Genomic DNA, 24,227 nt, shown 5'->3' with positions numbered 1-24,227 from the left:
TTACCTACCACTCGCGTCTCACATCAGTTTGATGGCACGCGACAATGCTTTGCATTTCTCCGCAGATAGAGAATATTACATGGGACGCATAAACCGCGTATATTTCTCGAAAAGAAAAATAGTGTTACACGTGACGAAAATGCTTTCAAGTTTTCTATCACATCTCATATCTTCTCGTTTGCTCTAGAAACATGACACATAAATATCTCCCATGTTAGGCGATCGATTAGAGTACAGAAGAACCGCTACATCTAACACGAAGAATCTTAAAAAGATATTAAAAAATAATTAAAAATAATTTCTCGTAGAAAATGAAATTTTATATAAAGAGATAATAATTGTGAAAAGATCTTGTAGCTTTTAAAATGTTTTAAAAGATGCGGATATATTCACTGAACTATCAAGCTGGAAAGAAAGCTACTTTCTGCTTGATTGGAAACAATAGAGTCTTTAAATAGAGTCCCTAAACAAAACTTTTTGTTGATATATATTATTGAAATATATTATTTTAAGAATATATTTATTGCTAAAATATTTATTATGCCTATAAAAGACAACTTATAAGTTTGCGCATCAGTATCACGACATATATCTAGCGATGTCTCCTCACGCGTATATCTTGCCTCCTTTTCTGCACGTATAGAGTGTGCAAAGTTGCGTTAGGTGTATGAGAGTGCTTGTTATACGTATCCTCACATTGTCGAGTCACGCCAAAGTGCCAGTCGCAGTAAGAGACAAGACAGGTTATATCGGCACTTTGTCCAGCTCGAGGCAAAACCAAAGTTTCAGCGCGGGTTGACGAAGAGACGTGGAGACTCTCTAATGGGATTGTTAAGGATAGATTGAATCCGTAATTTCGACGCGAAATCCTCGCGTGATTGACAGTTCGATGCCGAAATGCTGATGTCATGTTTCTTGATTTCTCTTAATTCCTCGCCGAGATTTGCGTACGTTAACTCGACTGAAGAGCAATTACCAGAGAAGCAACTTGTGTAGATAAGATTCGAGAATCTTACAAGATGTTTATTAAGAGAAGAAATACATTTATGCAAAATTCATCGTCATGTTATTTACTCTTTTCCCAACGGACGAACGACACTCATTTTTTATGGAATTTAGAATTAATATCGAATTAATCTAATATAGAAATATCAGGCTAAATTTAAAATGTTCCTATCTTTGGGTCTTGTAAATCTTCTTTTACCCAAGTCGCGATGAATGAAACGTTTTAATTAGCAGATAAAGATGCTCCTTGCGGCAAAGAGAAAACCGGGAGATCGCGAGGATAAAAAGTAGACTCGACTAAAGTGTTCTGCTCGCAGGATTGCCCCGTTTCTTTATTCGCTTTTTGAGGCCACGTGCCCTGGTCATTCAACCGTCGTTACCTCGAGTACGCAAACCATCGACTTACGCAAACAGAATCAGCTCGCTTATTGCTGGTGGATTAACCCATTTCGGACATGGCGTGCTATGTAAACGGCCGAGAACTTTTAGCGTAATCGCATTCCTTCGCTCCGCTAATCCCACTTTTTCCCTCGTCGAGCTCTTGTTTTCGCTCCTTGGAGATTCGCGCGTGTTTTCATCGGCGGGAGCGAATTTTTGCGAGCGGGCGACATCCGGGAAAATCGGAGAAATAGAGTTTGCTCCACGTGAGATCATAGTTTTTGTCACGGGGAATGTAATTCGACGTGCTTCCTGTTTACAAGGCACTCCGATGCACGAAGAAGAGCCGGAGCTTCCTTGTTTTGCACGCTTCGTCGGCGTAATTCAATTAATTTCGCGAAATAGCGGTCGACGCTTCCTACCAGACGGCTTCCACTCGGAAGCATAGCTTCCTGTGTTATTCACGGGAAAGTGCCGTTGGAACTGCTGAGCTGATAGGCAGAAGAGCTGTACGGTTTGTGCTGAGCTTCAAATTCCGACGATCGGAACCGTCTGACGTAATGTGCCAGATGGACGAATCTGTTCAAGGATGTTTACTTGCTTCAAGCTGGATGATGTTGAAATTCCAATAATCGTGCGTCTCATCGGGACGGCTGCGTTTTAGTATCGAGGTATGTCGGAAATTTCCCCAACAATGTTTGGCATCTTGATGGCACGTCAAATATTTTTCTGCGCTATTTAGAATAATAAATATTTAGATAGATATATTTTTTTTCCCTGTCGAATCTGAGATTATTCCACGGAGGTTTCAGCTTAAAGATTTTTTTGTGAAAATGAAATAAACAATAAAATTATCGTGATGAGACTCAGTAAACACCAGAAACGAACTCGTTAATTTAATTAAAATTAAACAATTACATAAATAGCGAGTGATAAAGAAGGGAAATTATAGGTAAATTTTAGTATAATGAATTCACAAGATAAAGCTTCAAACGATTATACGAAATGAACCCAATCAGGAAAATTGAGTGCGATCAACGATGGATTATGGTAATGTGCAATATTGAAAATTCGCGAATCGAGTAGAATTAGCTGTGCGGATATAATATTAAAAAACATTTCGTTCTCGTGATATTCGAATTTGCCTCTTTCTCGCAAAAACTGAATAAAAGCTGCCTTGAAAACAAGTTTAATTATTGTCTAGTTACTATTATCAGGTCTTTATCATCAAAGCAATATCTCCGAGACCCAGATCAATTAGACATTGCGTCCGTGAAACGTCATCGGCCGTTAGATGCGCCATGCAATACCGGAGAGACGTTTCGGTCTAAAGGCAGCGAAACCACAGCAGCTTCCTGACCATAGCACAGCGGTTGGTCCTCGTGCACGTTTCTCATGGGTTAATGTCGTCGCCATCTGGGACACGTTGACATCCGGACGTCGACGTTCTCCTCCCCGAAGACGGTGTTACGCGGTCCAGTTTTAATCTATTGAATTTTATGGCCAGATTCCTCTGCGTCCTCTAAAATCTTCAATGTCTCTTCCTGGCTTGATTATTGAATAGAGTCGCGTGCTAGAATGAGGATATTAGCTGGAAGGTGATTTTATAATGTTTTTGCGTTGATCCATCGAGTTGATTCGCAAAGCAAACATTTTGTCGAAAAACAAAAGGATAACGATAATAATTCAATACGTGTAGCTATATTTATCATTTTCTCATTAAATTTTCGCTTTAAAAGCTGATGGATTTTTCATATAATTATTTCTGTAAATACAAAAGATAAAATAATTTATCACATTTATTATTTCAAGTGTTGCCTCCTCTCGATAATTGATAATAAGCGCTTATAAAACAAATGTGCACCTACGATAGTTGCTGCAATATATATTTACTGTTTACAAATATTATCACATTAATTCAAATATCATTGATTTATTAACGAGGATGATTTATATTAATTAATTACAGGGAATCATTAGTTAATAAAATGTACGTTTGTATTTTTATAAATTGGAAATTATAAAAGGTAAACATAATTGACCAATATTCGAAGGCAACACACGAGCAAGTTCCACGCACAATTTCTTCGAGCAATTAACGTTATAGAGAATCACACCAACTTCAGCACTACGGTAGCAGAATCGACTCCATTACAAGTAATTGCGCGATCTAGTTATAAAACAGTTAGTGTGGCACATGTAGCTCGTTGTCCCAGGCTGCGTTTGAGTCGTGCAAGGGGAGTCAATTGCCGGCAAGCCGGAAAATTAATCGCATGGTTGCCACTTGGACCGGTTTATAACCCATGCTCGAGCTAATCGTACCATCCGACTATCCCTCGACACAACCTGGCGTGGATGGCCGGCTGTTGCGCCAACCGATACGTCGTCTTGCAGCCGGATCGATCGTTGTAATCGTCGAAATGTGTTACGTTGGTTCACTGCTACCGAATACCAAACAGGAACGCCCGTTGACCTATTTGCAACGACTGGAGAATATCTGGGGTGCAAACTTTTCGCCGTTAAATTTCTCTTAAGAGACTCTCGCCGAGAGGCTCTGCGACTACCCATCTTGTTTTTCGAACGCTTGAAAATCGAGGATGGGAGCTTCTATTGATTTCTCGATATCTGCGGACGACTGTTTGTCATTTTCGAAATATCGAAAAATATATCGCGTTACATTTGCGACGAGGGTAGCCGCGTTTTATCGAACAAATACTGAAATTTTATGATAAATACACATTTTATGTATTTAATGCGCGCGGTTTTCGGTTGCGGTTTTGCAACGAAAATATATATATACGTATATTTGCCATTTTCGTGCCGTGATTTCGTTTATCCAAAAAGCGAAATAAATGGGTTTTATCGGCACATTTTCATATTACAAATGGCCCATCAGCGTCGCGTTTGTTTTGTCTCCGTATATCTTACCGGTGACGTTTTCAAAGCGAAGAGTGATGATAAGGAAGATTTTAAATCATCCTAAAAGCATGCTGTCGTAGAGCATTGCGCTCTAGCACACGTCAATTTGCGGCATCCGAGTAAAACCGCATCGTCCTTTACCGTTTGCATTTCGGTGACGGATCGCAAATATCCGTGATAAGCAAACGTTTTCCATGCTTTCTGTTAGCGTGACGCATCGCCGATCGGGTCCGCGAGTACTATTTCGCATCATTATATGTAAAATTATCGCTCGTTGAGCACGCGAAGGCTTACCAAAGAGACGAATAAATGATTTACGATATTTTGCAGCGCTAATTGCGCTCAATTTTATCCCGCTTACACGCTACGATATCGAATCACGACAGAGAGACTTTCAATTAGCGCCAATTACTTTCGCGTTCCGTTTGTAATCGGTTAATTCGTCTGCAATTAGTTGCTCGACATTTTTTACGCTATGAAAAAGTAATACTCGTTTGTTAACGCTTTTGCGCACGTTAATGCTATGTTTTGAAGAGATTGGGCCACTTTTATCATTTTATCAATCTATAAGAATCATTACATAAATTATTACGATTATATAAATGGGGTTACGCTGAAACAGAGATGATATATTTCTAAAAATACATAATTTCAATTAACGAAATTGTACAATTAAATTGATAGGATCGAATGAGCGAGATACACAAATAGAGATTACATGTACGATATCGAGACTTTAAATTGGCGGTTGAAATTCGAAATCTTCGAAATCCCCGAATAAACATCATAACGAGCGATTGCGTAGCAATAGTTGAAATATCCGCTTACTTTTAATACAATAAATGTACGTTGTCGTTTCTTTTATCATTTTTCAACATTTTATAACAACTTACATGTGTGCACTTTAACGGCTTATATTTCTATCCGCAGGTAAAATCACAAGTCCGATCTTTGCGCATCAATGCAAATATGCATCAGAGAGAGGCACGATCCATTTTATTTATATAATCCGACGTAATTTTCCCATCCAACTCTTGTTACACACAATTTCATCACGACCTTTATCATCTTCGTCCGGCCTGGCCTCTTGAGCCTTTCATATCCCTCCCTTTCTGCATATTGCACCCTCTACACCACCCACCCCATCCCTCCCTTCACCTTCTCACCTTTTCCTCGTGTCGTCCTGCTCGTACCGCAGGATCGTAAAAGGCCGGAATTTCTGTTCAAACATCTGCAAAGCCGCGCTCCGGGGCATCTGAGCTCCTCTAAAGCTTCATACAAATTCATGACGAAGCGCCAGGACTGTGAGCGCGCGCGCGCGCGCACCACACTATCCCCCAAGTTTTCGGCAGGGTGGGATAGAGTGGGTACATATGTATGCACATGCATACGTATCTCCACCTGGTATAGTTCGTAATATTATTTAATACCCTTTTGGGCGCGTCCCACGCGTTCTCTAGCCCCGGAGATCGTGACGCGGTAAAATTTCATGGATTAGTCTCGACGTTTTGTTAATAAACGTGTCGCATTACCTATCCGCTTCCGGCCAAGAGCTGGTCCACTAGAGTCGGTCGATGATTATAATTGTGCAAACTAGGTAATGTGTAAGATAGACGCGAAATGAAAACTGAGTTATTTATGTAATTATACAATTATATTGTATAATTATATAATTTTATATTTTATATATATATATTTTAGAATATATTTATTTATTTATTATATTATATATTTATTTATTTGTTAATATATATATTTTTTAAATCTTTGTAATCAGAATCTTGGAATGTTTTGTAGAACGAAAAAGATGTAGCAGGTCTTCTCAGAGAGAGGTGCAAATTTTACCTTTCGTTTCTCATATTCATACGTCTATTATTTTCGTGACGAAGTACAGCAAGAAATAACAGTATCGATAACGCAATAGATATTTGTAACTTCACATCATACATATTGCGAATTGTCCATTACATTTTATACACGATACAACCGCGTGCATTCAAAGCGTTCTTTTACCGTTCATTTTTATTATTAATGTTTTCTTTGACGGTTTTGTCACATACACACGATGTATATTATTTTACAGAACCGGATGGATTTCTGTTTTCGTTGCGCATCAAAAAATATTTTTCATATACTTCCAATAATTAATATCGTGGCAAAAGTCCATGTATATTTGCGCCGTTTTTTACCTTTTTGCCTCTGTAGACGAGCTTTTATACGGCCGAGTGAAAGTTTCGCTGCGAATCGTCCTTAAAAATAACTATCAGTGTTTGCTCAATCCGATGTATCGATTTGCATCCGAGCTTTGAGGTACCCGCTATCTAAATATTCCCGGGCTCTCGTCGAAGAACGACGGAATACATTAATATCGGATGAGTTGATGGCGAAATGAACTTGTATCGAGAGGACCGATGCCGCCACGATCAAAAACTCATTGCAAATATTTTATCCGACATATTGCATCCGGGGTAGCTAAAAAAGGCCTGCTTGAGGCACATCAATCGATAGTCGATCAATGTTCTATTTTAAATCTCTGCACATGTTGAAGCAAAAATATCATCCTCGGAATTTCGTATATCGCTTGTTTGCATTTATCCTTATTTATTTCTCATTTTCCGTACAATATTACAATTGTGGGATTTATAAATTTACGCCGTGTCTCTTTCCATAGCAGTTTTCCTCCTATAATAATCGCGTAATACGCAATCGTTCTTTCCAGGTTTGCGGATTTTAATGCGATGATAATCTTCAGAAATAAATGTATCCAATTATCCGAAATTAATTATTCAAAGTGAACTCGTTATTATGCAGCTTGAAAATTAGAATTATTTTCATGCCGCGATAATTTTGATACTGATTAAAAGTCGAAAAGGGAAAGAAGAATTATTTTGCGAGAAATTCACGGTAATGAAACGTTACTCGGAAACAAAATTAAAATCATCCATTTTTCCCAGACTTTATTATTTCTATCGGAATTCTGCACAGTTTATCTCTTCGAACATCTCTTTTAAACATCAAACGTGGCAGGCCAGACGTCGTGTTAATTGAAGCGATTAAACGAAGACGAAGCGGCCGCCGAATAGATCGCTCGAGGTAATACATGATTTTTTTTTCAAGACTTGCGTCGATACTTTTTCCGCTTTTACGCGCACGGATATCCGGCGACCGACGAGCCGGTTTATCGCTTGGTGTTATCACGTCACTCGGTATCCGTTGTCTCTTTCCGGGTCCGGATTTCGCGCGTTCTCTCAATTATTCGCGCCGATCGATCGATCGGCTTGCGCTTTGCCCTGCCAATCGACGACATCGCGCACCCTGTCGACTTTCCATGAGTAGAACGCGTGGCACGACAGAGCTGGCAGGGCATGTGTCTCGTGAAAGAAACATCGCCGCCCGCTTTAATGGCCGGAGGTCGGTTAATCGCGACTAGGAGACAAGCAAAGCCGGAGTAAACCGGGCCAAAGATTTATGAACGTCACTTTCGGGACGAGCGTATCGCAGTCGCCGATCGCGGACGGTTCGAAGCTCCTTTATAGCTCGCGTTTGTTTCGATATCGTTAATTGTCATTATGGGGACGCGCTAAGCCCCTTAGGATTGACACAGATTGCTCTTCCGCGATAGCGAGACTCAGGATCGCTCGACGAGTGAGAAACGCGCGGCTTTACCTGCTAATGCTTGGTTTACAATTATATACGAGACGAGAAATTTATATGTAACGTCGTGAAAAATTTAACGCGATTTAAGGAGCTGGATGAAGATGCGTAATGCTTGTCCCCTTTGCTTTTCTTCGCTATTTCTCGGCTAAATCATATTGAACCGAAGATTTATAAGCGGCAGAAAGTATTCTCGGAAAGAGGTGAATATCACGTCTAAATAACGAGAAGAAATTCTTTTTCTTTCTGTCGGATTCCCGGCGAGAAACTTGTTTCTCAGTCCATCGAATTTCGTTCTCCCATCCATCGCATTATCGGCCAGTAATTTATTACCGAAAGTAATCTATTTCGAGATACGCGATCTATACAGACTGCGTATGTTTCACTACGTAACGTGGTCGGAGATTCGGGGAGAGATAGAAAACTTTATTATACGCGAAATATCATTAGTTTACTTCAAGGTTTATCCATTAGCGGATACATCGATGGAATACAAGTATTAAAAATATTGATCTTGGATTGATTTTGCGATTATACACATCAATTTTATTAATGTGCACTAAATTAAAATATAATCATTATATATATTATAATATTCATCAACTATTACATGTAAAATATTCATTAATATTCATTAACAAAGTTCTTATCTCATTCCCGTCAGTTTTGCCGATAAAATCTTTTAAAACATTAAAAATTTGCATCATTTGCATTAGTAGTGCACAACTAATTCAACGCGGTTGTATCGAGGTAAATTGCTTTTATCGATGTTTCTCATAATGATAGTTTGATACCGGCAATTTCTCGTCACGATGTGACGATTGTTTTGCTTCTTCTCTCTCTTCCTTCTTCGATTAACTCTCGTACCAGTTGTTTCTCCGTAATAAAAGAATAGCAGATTCGTGGTTGATGCAACGTAGACACGAAGCCGATACATCCATCCTCACCGAAAATCCTGATCACGCGAGTCACTTCTAATACCTGTACGTTGTCGTGAATCATTCGCGACCGTCGCACGGCGATTTTGTAGAAACTTGGATTAACGAGAAAGATTTTAATGGTAAAAAAATCCTAATGGCATCGAATAAGTTGGACGAAAATAAGAGGGTATTAACTTCCGCTACGTCTCTTTCTTTCTCGTCTCGTGACTCTCTTATAATTTTACTATAATTTTACTTTAAAAATACAAGTTTCGCTGCAAACTTTCACAATATAAACCAACCTAGATGTCTACGGGCATAAATCAGGCGGCAATAAAAACGTATATTCGGGGCTCTTGTAACTTTACTACTTTGCTATGGCGTAAAGTTCCCTTATTGGATCGATACATCTGGCATATCACGTGATTTATTATAATCACGATCTTTATAGCAATCGCTTCGCAAGTTGAATTTTTTACATCTGCGTTACAGCTTCTATTCGTCGTAAAAAATCTTACTTCCGCGTGCGTGATATGCGTGGGTGCGTTCCACATGTTATAAATTTTAGCCCCGTACTTAAAAGCGATTTTCGTATAAAAGTTATAGATTTAGTTGCAAATTTAAACGTATAATTACTATTTGCATAATCGTTCGACTTTCGAAACGGCGAGGATGAAACACGATTCCGTGTAAAGGTGTAAAGGACCACAGTTGGCCGAATTATATTTGCGACCGGGCTGAATCAATTCTCGCTTCTGGTTTCAGTGATCATGTATGATGGCGAGCAATTAAACTTGACGCGGATCACGCGCAGCGAAATGGGCGCTTATCTCTGCATCGCGACCAACGGCGTGCCGCCCACAGTCAGCAAGAGGATCACCGTGGATGTCGAATGTGAGTTTGTTACAAACACACCCCGCACATTATTATCCCGTTTGCACGTAACGAATATGGGAGATACGTACGCGTCCATCGAGCGAATGGCACGCTGCCAGCAATATGACGGGTGCAACGTGACGCGATAATTATAATGTTACGACGTTACACGCCCAATATTCAGCAATAGACGCTTAACGATGTGGATATTCGAGTCATGAATTTAGCCAAAACACGCATTCACGAAACGCTACAAAATAGCGTAATATTATCCTGTCAATATCAAGTTTGACGAATAAATGGCATTGCAATTTAAACGTCAAAATTATATAATAGATATTGTATATTTTGATACAATAATCTAGATTGCATCTGTTAAATCTATAGATTATTATTACACAATAGAGGAAACGATATAAAGAGGGGTAGTATGATAATGATGTAAAATGGAAATGTAACACGCTGCGCAGACGTTACAACTTCTAATTACCGTAATTAATTATGTTAATTGGTTGCGGCAGACATTATTATGATTGCGAGCGCCAAATGTTCGCGAAATATCTTAATTTCCCGACTCGTTCTCGCGCGCGTAAAATATCGCGAATAGCGAATCGCGCACGCACACGTGGGCAGGCGCAAACTTTCCCGGAGGAAAATTAGGCGTCCTCGTCTGGAACGCGTCCAACGGCGATTTATCGAATGAATTTTAAGCGCTTTGTCATACGCCGCCCCCGCCGATCCTGCCTCCGGGATCCTTCTCGCCCGTGTATTTCGTGTATCGTTTAAATTTCATTTCACGAATTGAACACGCGACACGGACACACGTAAACACACCTGCGCTGCATGCACAGCGGCGCACGTGCTGCGCTCCGAATACGTGCATCAGACAACAAGGGGGGGCGAGGGCAGGAGGATGGATCGGAGGGAGGAAAACCCGAGGGAAATACCGGAAGCCGCGCGCAAGCCGTCCCGTCGGTCTCGGTCATTTTTCCCTTTTATGAGTTTCATTCGTTCGTGTCACTTCGTATGCTTGCAACCGGCTGCCGTTGCACGTCGGTGTGATGTGCGTGCGCGCGGGACCCGGCCTTGTTGAGGAAAGAAGGAACGGTATCCACCCCGACGGTATCTTCTGAATATTTAGGGAGGCGGGGGACATATTTTATTTAGACGAGCGGGGCGAGACATCGGTTTTCCGCGCGCGGTTGCCCCGCGTTCCGGGTCAAAGCGGACGCTCGAGGAGTCGTCCTCGAATGTATACCTCTTCCATGTATACATGTGTGTGTGTACGTACGTAGGGATTTGCGGTATATACTATCGACCTGTAACAATTTAAACGCATATAATTAGATTCGGAGCCGCAGGGAATTCCTCGAAGCTGATCGACGGTGGAATTCTTTCGCTTTCCCACCTGTGTGTGTCTCGGAGGATCGATAATCCGACACGCAATTTTTTGCCCCCTTCCTCTCCTAGTCAGCGTTATACATATGCATATACTTGTAATAATCTTTTATCGTATTAATGTTTTAACTGTCGTGCATGATGTACGTTGCTTGATGTATTATTCTGGCGTCTATTAATTATACCGACGATGACTGATTTTACGTACACTTTTTCAAAGTACTTTTATAATTTGTACGCGCATGCTTTATTTCTAATTCATGATTATTATTGCAATTAATAAGCAAATTTGCAAGTATTTTATGTAATTATAAATGAAAAGTAGAGCATATATGTCAAGTCAAGACATATCTGTAGTATTAATATTAAAAAACTAATTATGCATTCAGAGACGTAATTTCTCTTTCTCTCTCTCTCTTTCTTTCTCGAGTTAATTAAACTATATTAAGGGAAAATGCACGTATCATTTATATTTAAAACAGATTCTTTCGCACATGTAAAAGTTTCTTTTTTACATTTTATTATTTCTATATTCAATTTGTATCTCTTATTATTCTTCCATTTTAATTTTAATGAAATATCATTAAGAGCACTGGAACAAATGTTTTTTCTCTTATCTATATATCCATAATTTAAAATTAAAGCTCAAATTTCTTTATAATTTTGCTGAAGAGTTAATGATGGATGAACAGAATTTTCAATGCATATATATGTAAATGTAGTGCATCATTATTTTATACAATTTAATTTTAACGAATTATTCAATTGGAATATTCTGTTATTTTGATCCTGAAATTAATATATATTTAGAAATTTTTTTTTCTTCGACAATTTATATAAATTCTCGATCTAAAAAAATTGAACCTTATGTTTTCGTTTAATGGTATAAATCTCGAGTAAATATTTGAACGTAATTTCGCTCATTATGTCGTAAAGAGCGTTTTGTATTTTGCAATTTTTTCAGGAGAATTTAAAAAGAATGATGGACCTTGATTCTTTTCTCATATACGATAAAAAGAAAAATTGAAAGAATATTCAATCAGCGTGAGACGTCAAGGTTTCCTTCCGGAATCGGAGATTTAACAAATCGTTTTTGGCGAAACACACCGTAAACTCTCTCCAAAGAGACACTACATAAATTCCAGCCAATCAAACAGTAGTATCATACTCGCTGTGTTATTGTCTTTGCGATGGAATAAATCGACAATACAGCAACGTAATGAGAAGTAACAAAGTGAATTTACATGTCTATGCATATTGGTATCCTCGTATGCTTTAATAATGTACATAATGCAAATCATTATTACATAGTGATTTATTAATCCAGTTACACAATGCGGAAATGAAGTTTGCGTAAAACAATAAAATTCCGGTCTCCGATTTCGCCAATCGCTTTATTTGTTAATCGCTGATAATAATTCAGACCAATTTCAGTTAGAGAGGGAGAGAAGTTTGCCCGAAAAATTGAGCAAAAATTACAATTTTGACAGCCTCGGAGAGCAACCTGTGTAACTCAATCTAACGACGAAATCGTGACGTTGACATAACAATCTCTGCACTTTCACTCATAATCAGGCCGGCTATGCATATCCGGTTCGTATATCGCGTTTTCGGTATGTTTGTCGTTGCAATGCGGGCAAAATGGGGCCGTTGCATAAAGCATAACGAGCGGCGGGAGGAGAAAACGCGTGGGGACATAATTCGGTTGACGTGCGCGCGTTTTCATGTACCGTCTCGGCAAGTGGTTAGCACGGCCAGGTTCATCAGGCATGTTGATGAGACATGCACAATTTAGCGGGTTGACTTTTTACGTTACACTGCCTACGTTTGCGCTCAAATACACACGACGATTCACGCACTTGTTACTCCGTGAGCGTTTACAACGCGCACCACGTCCACCCTCTCCTCCGCTGCAAAGTACGATACTCTTTTTCAAATTGGTCGCATAATGATGCACGAGGATGACGCGGCTGAATTACGACGAGATTTTTGCGATGAGAGCGTAATCGACGGCGCGCTATTTATGTTGAGTACTAGAGACAGGCATTCAAGCTGCGGAAGATAATGAGAAACTGCAGGATGTGCACTCTTGTTCTTGTTTAAAGGACAAAAGAAATTTTCAAGTAATAATGTAATTTCATTTTTAAAAATATTCTGATAATCTTAATAAAAAAATATGAATAAATGAAACTCGTTAAATCTATTCGGAATCTTTTGAATAAATTGGGCAAAATTCGACAAGTTTCGATTTTTATTATCGCCTTAATATTTCTTATGATATAAGATACAAATCCTCTAAAAAGATTTCAGGGAATTTTTTAATAATTTTATCATTATATAAAGCAATTAAATTTTTGCATAAATATCATAAGAAATCAGTTTTCATAAACAGAAAAAATAATATCGACTAGATTTGCAGTAATTTTTAGCGATAAAAATATATAGACTCGCATGTTTGTGTACCTTGCTAGTCATGCCTGAAACATACGTCTCTTTTTTTCTACATAATCGATAATAGAAAAAAAGTATCTATCGGAATGACAAGTAAACGGCATGCGCGATGAACGATACACATTCGTAGAGTCATGATCACCTGACCATGGTTGTACATCAGCGTGTTTCGTGGCGCGCATCCCGGCTTACCACAAATCCACAAATTGCCAGCGTTAACTTTAATTAATGCACACTTCTCCCTATTTCCTACCATCGATTACGTCTATATCCGCCGCAATTCAGACTCAACTGCGTTACATTTCTATCCCCCTTTCTCTCTCCATTTCTTTATTTTGCATTGTGTAGACGGAGAGAATGGTAAACTAGGAGTTTAATTGAAAACCTCATATTTTATTAAAATATTTTTTTATCTATTTGTACATCAAGTATTGTAAATATTTGACTTTTATCGCACAACATCTACGTGATTAATGGAAATATCTCCCTCTCTCTCTCTCTCAAAAATTGCTGCGTACACCTGACCAAAGTGCAGAGAGGGAAAAAAAATTAAAATGAAATAAAGAAATAAAAAAAGGTGCATGATATCATTGGATACGTATGCCGTATGATTCTCCTCGTTAGAGAGTATAACGAGCTCTCGGTACTCGGTGTCGTTTTACATCGCTGCCCATCTATACAAGCGCATTATTATTCTCTTATTGTATCGCGCAACTCGCCGACAGAGTTTGCAACTTTAATTTAACCCGTTACTAAAAGCGCGTACTCGTCGCAAACGTCACGGCGCATCCAACGTCGGGATTAATTCGAAACGAAGAAGCAGTCGTTTCTGGTTTAGTCGCCGAGTTAGAAAATTGTTCGTCCGGGATATAGCTCCTCCGTTGCAGGAGAAACAGACGGAGAGGGAAAAGACGGAGCGCGCGTCGCGCGACCTTAACTCTTCATTGCCTGAACCTTAACGCCGCGACGTTAGACTTGTAACCATAATAGACTTTGTTCCCCAACTCGTTTCGCCGACCGCCATTTTGCGGAACATCGTCCCAAGTCGCGAGTACAAACTTGATCCGTCGTATCTGCATTATGGGGGGAAAAACTTGATATTACTACTAGTTGCGCCGCTGCATGCACTTTTTAATTTCATCGCTTTGCGAATGTATATTGCGGATAATAAGCTGGCCGTCCAATCTCCCTTCCTTTTCGTAGACTTTGGAATAGTTGCCAAAGACAATTTTTTTTGCATACATTGTGTAAGAAATTTTTTTATATCGCATATTTCAGAAGCATTTATGTGTGTGTTTTGTTAAAAAGCTACGTGTTTTTCTGCCGTACAATTTTTTTTACCTACAAATAACAGTTTATATTTCGCAAAATTAAACTTTGCACGTTTCAACATATTCGGATATATAACAGGAAGTTTGGATAGCGCGATGTTCTCTTTTATTCAATAAATATAGCAAAATTATTTATATTGAATTTATGTAACAAGTGACATGAAAAAAAATTTATGACGATATTAAAATATAATAAATCTTCGTTAAATGTGTTTTAGTTTCGCCAATGATCTTCGTGCCGAATCAGCTGGTTGGTGCGCCAACCGGCACTAATGTAACGATCGACTGTCACACGGAAGCTTATCCACGTGCCATGAGCTACTGGTTTCTAGGAGATGAGATGATTCTCTCCAATGAGAAATACACCACTAATATCATGGAGAACAGCTATCGGGCGCACATGAGACTCACCATCAGGAACCTGACAGCGAATGACTTTGGTAGCTACCGGTGCATTAGCAAAAACTCGCTGGGCGAGACCGAGGGATCCATCAGATTGTACCGTAAGCTGACATGCATTTTTTAACGTTTTTGTTCGCGGACAAACAATTTTTTCCCCCCGATTGTTATCGCCTATCGCGATACATTTGCTCTGTACCGGGATATTAAATGTGTAGCGCGACGCGAATAATTTAAAAGCGAAACGATCTTCCATAAATCGCGAGCCCTGTGTTTAATTTCGCCCCGAGTCGAAGATTTATTTAAAGCCGACTGGATGTGTTAGCGGTTAAATCGCCGAGGAAATGTCCGCCATCCCTCCGTTATATATCGTCGTTCTCGTAATCCCCGTCGCTTCGAGATAAGATGACCGTCCCGCTTAAAATATGAATGAGGCGGGGAGTTTTCGCGAGCCAAATTTATTGGCCGATATTTAGCAAGTTATGCGACATCATTAAAGACGAATGATTTTTATTTCAGCTATCCCGAAACCGTCGGTGGCACCGAAGGCGACCGAGATCAAGAGCAGCGCCAACAAAGAAGGTGAGAACCTTATTGAATATATATATCCCGACCTTGTACGGAGAGAAATCGATCACTGACGTTTTCTTTAGAGACACATGATTCATATTTTATATCCGAATCGTAGAATTTTAACATGCTTTTTCTAGCGTACTTTATCGAGCGATGAAACGATGGCGCGTTCTCTCATTTGAAGAATAAAAATAACTTTTATCGGGACAATAAAATTATCTAAATGTCATTACGCGAATGATAATTTTATCTAAACGTTTATTACAATTTTTAACTTGCTAAAATCATTTATTTTAACGCACAATGGAAGCTTGAATAGAGGTAGCGAGAAACTGTTACATCAATCAAACGATTTGAGGAGCTAAGGAATGTTTCCCGGGGCAAATTGCTCTCGCATCACGTCCGAATCAAGTACAAGCTTTCCGGAGTTGGTCCTTGCATTAGGCTCGCAGAGTCCTCACATTGGCGCGTCGGTGTATTATTAAAGCGAGAGCGAATAACTTGGGCGGATGCCTAGGTCAGGTCCCTACGGTTCTCCTGCCTTCGTGTTCTCCGACCTCCTCTCTTCCTCGCGAAACCAATCTCAATATACTGCATTATTAACGCCATACAAGGCTCGGCCACGACGGTACTACCGCCATTAAGCTCCGCAATTTTACCGTACCGTTACTCCGGCTGCCGGCCGCTACGTGGATTATCGTTATTCCGAAACGTCCAGGGGGAGAGCTAACCGTTCTAATGAATAATCGTTATTCTCGCGTGAGTTTTCGCGAGCGGCCGCGCGAGTCTCCTCCGATATCGATGTCGCCAACGGGTGAATTTTCCCGCGACCCGACGATCGTAAAAGCCAGGGGGGATCGTAACCGAGATTTACGAGCGTCGGAGGCGCGCAAGTTCGATGCACGATTTCTTCGAGAAATCCTCCATCGAGGAATGCGAGGGGGGAAAAAGTTTCGGGGGGCGGGAAAGGGGTGAAGGAGAGTAAACGCGAGTCGTACGTGCGAATAATGGTAATCGGGAAGCTTCCCTTTTCGATGAAGACGTTTTCCGTGCGCGGAAACCCGACGTATCCGTTCTGCCGTTTTGCTAATGCAATTTAGCTGCATTAACGACTCGTCGTGGATGCACATACTTGGCGGGCGGAACGAGACAGCGCGTCTTCACTATAATGTATGGCCTCGACTGCTGATTAAATATTGCGAGAAACTTTGGCGAAATCGGCAAGGGACGCGTCGCGTTCGTCTCTCTCCCTTCATCTATCTATCTATCTCTCTCTCTCCTTTCGCACGCGCGTCTCCGAATCAATCTTAATACTACGGAGTTATTAATGACCTAGCCGAGGTATGCAATAACTCACGAACACGACATTAAGCGCCTAGCAGTTTCCAATGGGACTGCCGTTCGTCTTATCTGCCCAGATAAGATTACGCCATTTACGGAACGATCTGTGATTCTAAATGCAAGTTGCATGCGACGACAAATCAAGAGTCATTCTAAGGGAGGCAATGCGGAGAGTTTGATTGAATGAAGAATATAATTCTGTATAGGAAAAACGGTAGATGCGGCAAAAATATTCGAATCCACGAGTTCTCTGCTTGATAAAAGCTTGTCGCAGTTTCCATGCAACTTGTATGCATATAATCGTTATTATATTTATTCGGCTAAATATGACGTATAATAATATCTGATTAATGTGATTTTAATTTGTGTGCCGAGATTTCCATCACGTTCGTGTGATAATCAAGAATTATCCTTTTAGCTTTCCTAAATCAAGAAAAGACAGATACTTTAATTTTATATATTATTATATATTTTATATATTAATTTTATATATATCATGGTATAAATGTGATTTATTTACTAGTGACCTAATTAAATGCATTTAAAGTTAAATTAATAATGTCATTGCGAGATGTCAGTTGGGAGAGATACAGAATGTTGTCGTTGGCATGTGTGTTACATTAATAAATAGTATTACTGTTCTGCAAAGAAAAAGTCGCAAAATTATGTGAAGAATCTAATTTTCGAAGAAGCTTTTTTTGAATAGTCTATTATAGATGCTCCAATACTTTTTATTTCCAATTTTATCGCCCTTTTTTATCTTTAATAACGAATCCAGTTGAGTGACATTTTTAGTATATCATCTTTTCCTAAAATAACACATGCAAGAAATTATGTAATAATATTTGCAAAATTTGTATTATAAAATACGAGCTTCTTAAATTGATACGCAAAATATTTATATATTAGAAAAATAAATAATTATGGTTTTTGAATATATAAGCAAATATTATTTTTACAATTTTATTATCAAATTTATATATATTCATATATTGAGTAGCGTATGCTAGTAGTCTGCGTTTTTTTCGATACATAAGAAAGGGTACAGAAATTCCTTTCTTTATTTTTATCAGATTCCTTGACACACTTTACTATTAATTAGTAATGGTACGTCTGCACCATAATAAAGTAACCTTGCTTGAATATCAAATCGAAATACAAAATTATTGGATCGTATAAGTGAATCTTATTAAAATAGATCGGCTTTAATTTAACGAGAAAAGGAGCAATTTAATAATTCCTACATCTGTACTAATCTCCTTGCAAGATAGCTATCGATTCTCTTGGTTATAATTAATTGAAAATCGATAACGAAGCCAAAATTATTTCTGGCATTAAACTATACGTCACATTGCGCATTCTGGAATTTAATATCTGATACGAGAGATATCATTGTAGGTAAAAAGATGATCTTGAAATAGTGTTGGCTTAATTTAAGGATTTAAAGAAAAATGTGTCAAATCATATGCTCCATTTTTATAAATACGACTTTAAATTTAATGTACATACTTATACAAATTATATTAAATTTCGTATTCGATAAGGAATGAAATAATTATATTGCAAATTGCTAAATATAAATCAAACTTTAAATAAAATTGTATATTACTTATATATTGTCAGTATATTATTTCTAAGTAGTTGAAAAAATTTTAATTATCTGTGGTTGAAATTTCTTCTTTCGGTCTTATACCGATTAAAAAGTTGTGGAATATTTATTCAATTGGCAGAATCAATTTACTTATTTCGATAAATCATACTTTATCAAGCGAGCATGCAGTTTTAATTGAGAAACTCGGTTTGATACTATTTCTACAACCATTTTAAAAGTGAGTGTCGCTGTTTATTTTTTCCCAAAACATGTCTAGTAAAATGCAGGACTTTGATAAATCAAAGGATCAAAAATATTAATAAATTCATCTCGCTACTTTACTTCTCTCAGCCGCGTTTGCGAATTTATTTCCCCGTCTTCTTCGCTCGTCCTTTCTTTCTCTTTCTCTCTCTCTCTCCTCGCCTTTTCTCTTCGTCTTCTCGAAACAAATTCCTCTTGCTGTTCACCGCGGCACTTTGGAAAAGGTGCCGCGAGACTCTTAAATTTTCAACGAGTTATTTCGAAACTTCCTAAACAAACTCCGACGCACACCTCGAGAAAGGGCAACAAAAGGAGGCGAGACCGAATGAAATACGAGCGCCGTTGTGATTGCCTGGCAGCAGAAAATAGAACGTTAACAAGTGTATTTATTCGTAGGCATCGCGGCAATATATATAAAAAGATGCGTCTCATGTTCTCGCGGCATAAAGGCCAGGTGACCCGGAAGCTTCCATATTGTTAGGAGACCGCGGAGAAAAGCTGCGAAACGAAGTTTGTCTGGGGCGTATTTAAACTTTTATTCGAAAACTTTTTAGTATCCATTCTAGCGTCAACTTAGCAGCCTGGGCGAGTTAAAGGGTCGCTTGTTTGTAAATCAGGAAGACCGTAGGGCGCGACGAGGGAAGAGAACGATCGGGAAAGGTAGAGAGATAGAACACGTTGTATCGCCGGCCTGATCGTCGAGTCAGTAGAATGCAGAAATTTGCGAGTGAAAGTGATCCAAGAGGCAAACTCGAGAGAATTAATTAAGAGACGTTTGTATAGGCCAAGTATTTAAATCGCTCTTAGTGTACCTATTGAGAATTTTCAAATACGCCTCGAAATGTTCCGTCTGGCCCAAAGAAGCTATAACAATAAAATAAGAAAAATATGCTTAATTATTATTTCTTAAAAAAAAAGAAATTGCTAAAATAAAATTTCTATTTACTCTCTTTATTTCTCGAAAAATTATAAAAAATTAATTCAATCTCAGGAGCATCTCGGCGTTTTTTGTCAAAGTCGCGGTATGACTTGTATGCTCGGAATTATTTCGCAAACATAGTTTTCGAGATCGCATCGACGAACGACACGCGCGGGACCGCGAACGATGGCAGTTTGAATAATCTGCACGATTATGGGTAACGAAATAAACGTCAAACCATCTTGCTACCAAGTCACGGCGAGCGAGTCTCCGAGTGGTAGAAGTAGTATACAAGCCCCGTGGTGAATATCAACCTGAATTACACCCTGGGCTGATACGCACTGTGTACGGAATTATCGTGTAAGTAAAGTTTCAATCTACCTGAGACGAAGGATGCGACTCTCCCGGGATGCGCTTTCATATTTACAAAGATAAGACGCTAGCCCGCGCGCGTAGAGTATAATCTCATATTGTTGACAATATAATCGGATTAGTCGTGGCACGCGCATCTTATGGGAAGTTTGTTAAAGTGTTTGTTAAATACCATGTTGTCGAGAGAGTTATTTAGTGGAGCAATAGCAAAGTAAATATAACACACGTAACGACAATCAATATTTTTAGCATAATAGTATTTTCATAATTATTTGATATCTATGATTAGTATTTATAAATTCTAACGATTTTTATTAATATTTAACTATGCGATTTAAAAATATAAATATTGCATTCGTCAATTATTTCGATAAGTTCAGTGTAAAATAAATAAAATGTTTATTTTCTTGAAAAGCACTTAAAAAATAATTTTAAAGATAATTCATAGTCATTAAATGATAGTAAAAAAGATTGAACACATATTATAAACACATATTATATAATTTATTATAAATTTTTTAAGGAACTCGGAAGAGAGAAAGAGAGAGAAAATTGTATTTAGGTCAAGTAAAATTATGCATTAAGTGGTAATCAGTTGAAACGCAAAGTGTGTAGGCGCTTTGTAGAAGATTACAGGCACTTTCTCCTCTTTTTTTTCGCCCCGAGGAGGCATTTTGTTCAATGAAACGTCCGTCGGCATCGAACGCAACAAGTTGAACTTGGCTCGTTTTCAAAGAGAGAAGCTCGTAGAATTCATCAAATGCGGCTGTCACACATACCCGGGTGCGCGTATGTTTTCTATCCAATCTATTATAAATTGTTTCGCTCTCGAATGACGTAGCGACTAGGAACGCAGTTATGACATCGCAAAAATACACAAAACACAGAGAGCCTCTTTCATTCTTTTATTTTATTATAATTGTACGTCGGAAAAAGGAAAAGTTTGAAATTATCTCAAATATTAAGCTACATATTTATTTTCAATAATTTTTTATATTTTTATTTCAATTATTTATAAAGCATATTTTTGGGGGATGTAATGATTAGAAGAATTATAATATTAATTGATACAGAGGAAGAAGTTCAAGTTTAATCCGGTATAAAATTTCAAGATCCGCCTACGATAGCCATGCGTTGCAAGTTGCATCACTTTATCGCAATGTTGGTTAAATTTCCATCATCGCGCGCAATTTCGCTGCTACGGCGCCTTGTATGGTGTAGAATAGCGCGCATAATATTACACGATAAAATCAAATGCAGGGGCGAGAGCACGGGAGAAAGGAGGGAGAGAGGGAGCGAGAGGGGACACGCTGGATTATTGGCGGATGTAAAAAAAAAAAAGAAAAAGAAAAAGACAGCAAACGGAGAGTGCCTGGGTTAGATGAGAAAGGTCCTAATCTATTTTCAGGACGACCGAGCACGCCACCGCCAGCAAAAAAGCTGACCACCGTGTGGCCTTCCTCGCACAACCCCTACTATCCGAAAAGGACAGAGAGACCACCTCCACCGAGTGAGGAGAGGGTTGAGAGGCCCGAGCAGAAACTACGTGGTGGCGAAAGTACAGGTGAGGCTTGCATTCTCTCACCAGGCCCTCCCTGCTCTTTCCCGTTTTTTTCTCTAATTATCTCGCGGCTGCCATTTCAAGCGCCCCTTTCATTCGCGTCCTTGCTTCATTCGACCTCGACCATTCCTCTGCTTTCGCGGCACTAACCCGGTTTCTGAAATATGATTTGAGCAATATCATGCGCTATTCTGCACCATGCACCCCGTGTACGCAGGCCGAAAATCGCGAAAATCGTAAATCGTATTGTGCATCTCTCGAGATAAGCCATCGGTAGAACGGCGCGCGAAATTTATCACTGTCGGGAATAAACGCGGGAGAGTAATTGTAATATTAATAATTTACATATAAGAGTGAAAGGACTGAGAGAAAATTGTAGCTATGACGGGGAAATATATCTGTGTCCTTAAAAGTACAGCCAAGAAGAATGCTAGAAAAATGGAGATGTATATCTTTTCTTTAAGATGCAGTTATTTCATATATGCTCACGTTCGCTATGTTCATGGAACTGAAAAAGAGATGTATCTCTATCCGACAGTATTGACTATACACTTTACGGGCACTGGAAATATATGGAATGCGTTCTCCAGATATATTGAAAAATATTTCGAGAAAATTAATGGATTCACTCTCTCTCTCTCTCTCTCTTTCCTCCCTCTCATCTTTCTCTCTCTAAATTTAATTTTTTAACAGTTTACAATGATATATAAAAATAAAAAGATTTTAAAAAATTAAAGTTTTATATTAAAAATGTAAAAATCACATGAATACACATTGCACAAAAAACTTTTATAAAATTTATGTTTGTATAAAATATGTTCATAAATCATAAAGATTTGTAAACACAATCTCATCAAAAGTAGTTAACAATGCTTCCTCAATTATTGATTATCTCGATTATTTTAATTATTAATTTCTCCAAATTCATAAAAGTATGCACAATATATCAATTGTCTTTCTCATCTTTAAGCATTTCTTAAAATAGACATGTTTATTACGATGTTATTAATAATTTTGCACGTTTCTTTCAGCTATTTCTAAGTTTTTACTATTCTTGAGTTATTACTTTAATGAGGATTTTTTAAATTCAATTTTTAAAATTTTTAATTTCAAATTTCATGCAAAAATTTGTCTAATAAAATAATCTGGAGATTATTTTAGAAAATTCACAGACATGATTTGCGCTTTAATATTTGCAAAATACATGCAACACCAAAATGTCAAACATCAAAGTATAATAATCTTAAAATATATTTGTGCTGAAATATTAACAAATATTAAAAATATACAATTACGAAAGATTTCTGTCATACATTTTGCATAGTTTTCTTTTTTATTTCTATAACAATTTGCACATGGCTGCGTATAACTAGATTCAATTTAATTATGATTTGTTATAAAAATAACTTTCTGCTTTTTAGGGCTCGAGACATCGATTATTATTCACAAATTTTTTTATCTCAATACAAACATAACGAGCACGTTCTTATCGTTTTATATCTTGTAGTTATACCTCCCTCGATGCTATGATAGGATGAGGCAATCGTGCCTGCCTTGACGAAGCTCGAAATAGACGAATAGGTACTCCGATCGTTAACGAGATAACGAGCTTTAGCGAAATGGCCTGAGAAGCCATTTCGTTCCGTTGCTATTAAATTCAGGCTGGAAACGTAGCATGCCAGAACGGAATCTCTAATAAGATGTTTACTCCTTAATAACCAATATAGGGCATTGTGGTTGTGCTACCTGCTAATAAATAATACGCTATAATTTAGTAATAATTCTTGTTTGGCTAATTTTGTTTTATTTGGTTAATTTTGCATTATCTTTTTGTCTTTAGAGCTATTTTATTTCAATGATTAATCAAAATTCAAAAGAAGATTTAGATTTTTATTCTGATAAATGCAGAATTATTGCCATTCAAATTCTACAAATAGCTTTGAAAATGCAGAATATTTTCGTGAAAGATTTTCTTGTATTTCCTCTATTTTTTATAAGTTTTCTGGAAAATTGGAAATTTCGAGACAGAATCAAATCGAAACAAAAATCGATGGTGGATTAATTAAATTCGATGAGATTAATTCCGCCTTGAAATAAATTGCACGAGATCAATTTCGAGCGCGAAAAAAAATGATCTTCATGCAGTACAGTACTCACGGTATAGTGCGTATCGTCACGTGCGCAGATATATTAAGCCAAGTAACGAGTGTCAATTTTCATTGTAACATTTGTTACTTTGTTATTGCAATACAAACGACCACGCGTGCACCATCCATAA

General features: G+C 38.2%; 2 protein-coding genes across 5 annotated transcripts in view; one reads left to right on the top strand and one right to left on the bottom strand.

Annotated features, from left to right (window-relative positions):
- The window catches only part of Fuctc (alpha-(1,3)-fucosyltransferase C), a 146,690-nt gene that overhangs the window by 34,867 nt on the left and 87,596 nt on the right, over positions 1 to 24,227 (bottom strand). The window lies entirely within an intron of this gene.
- The window catches only part of LOC145961201 (lachesin), a 235,105-nt gene that overhangs the window by 181,827 nt on the left and 29,051 nt on the right, over positions 1 to 24,227 (top strand). For 2 of the 4 annotated variants that reach the window (XM_083081167.1, XM_083081168.1), the window contains exons 7-10: positions 9,642 to 9,770; positions 15,151 to 15,435; positions 15,851 to 15,913; positions 21,797 to 22,098. In XM_083081167.1, the coding sequence (XP_082937293.1) occupies positions 9,642 to 9,770; positions 15,151 to 15,435; positions 15,851 to 15,913; positions 21,797 to 22,098 (779 nt within the window). Of the gene's footprint in view, positions 1 to 9,641; positions 9,771 to 15,150; positions 15,436 to 15,850; positions 15,914 to 21,796; positions 22,099 to 24,227 lie in introns of those variants that run through there. The other 2 variants (XM_083081169.1, XM_083081170.1) reach the window with 2 other exon arrangements.

Source organism: Camponotus vicinus, unplaced genomic scaffold (genome assembly GCF_025532165.1).
Source record: "Camponotus vicinus isolate PSW18456_S1 unplaced genomic scaffold, iyCamVici1.0 SCAF_11, whole genome shotgun sequence".
Classification (NCBI taxonomy): Eukaryota; Metazoa; Arthropoda; class Insecta; order Hymenoptera; family Formicidae; genus Camponotus; species Camponotus vicinus.
The sequence above is the reverse complement of the archived record's forward strand: the minus strand, read 5'-3'. Positions and strand labels throughout refer to the sequence as shown.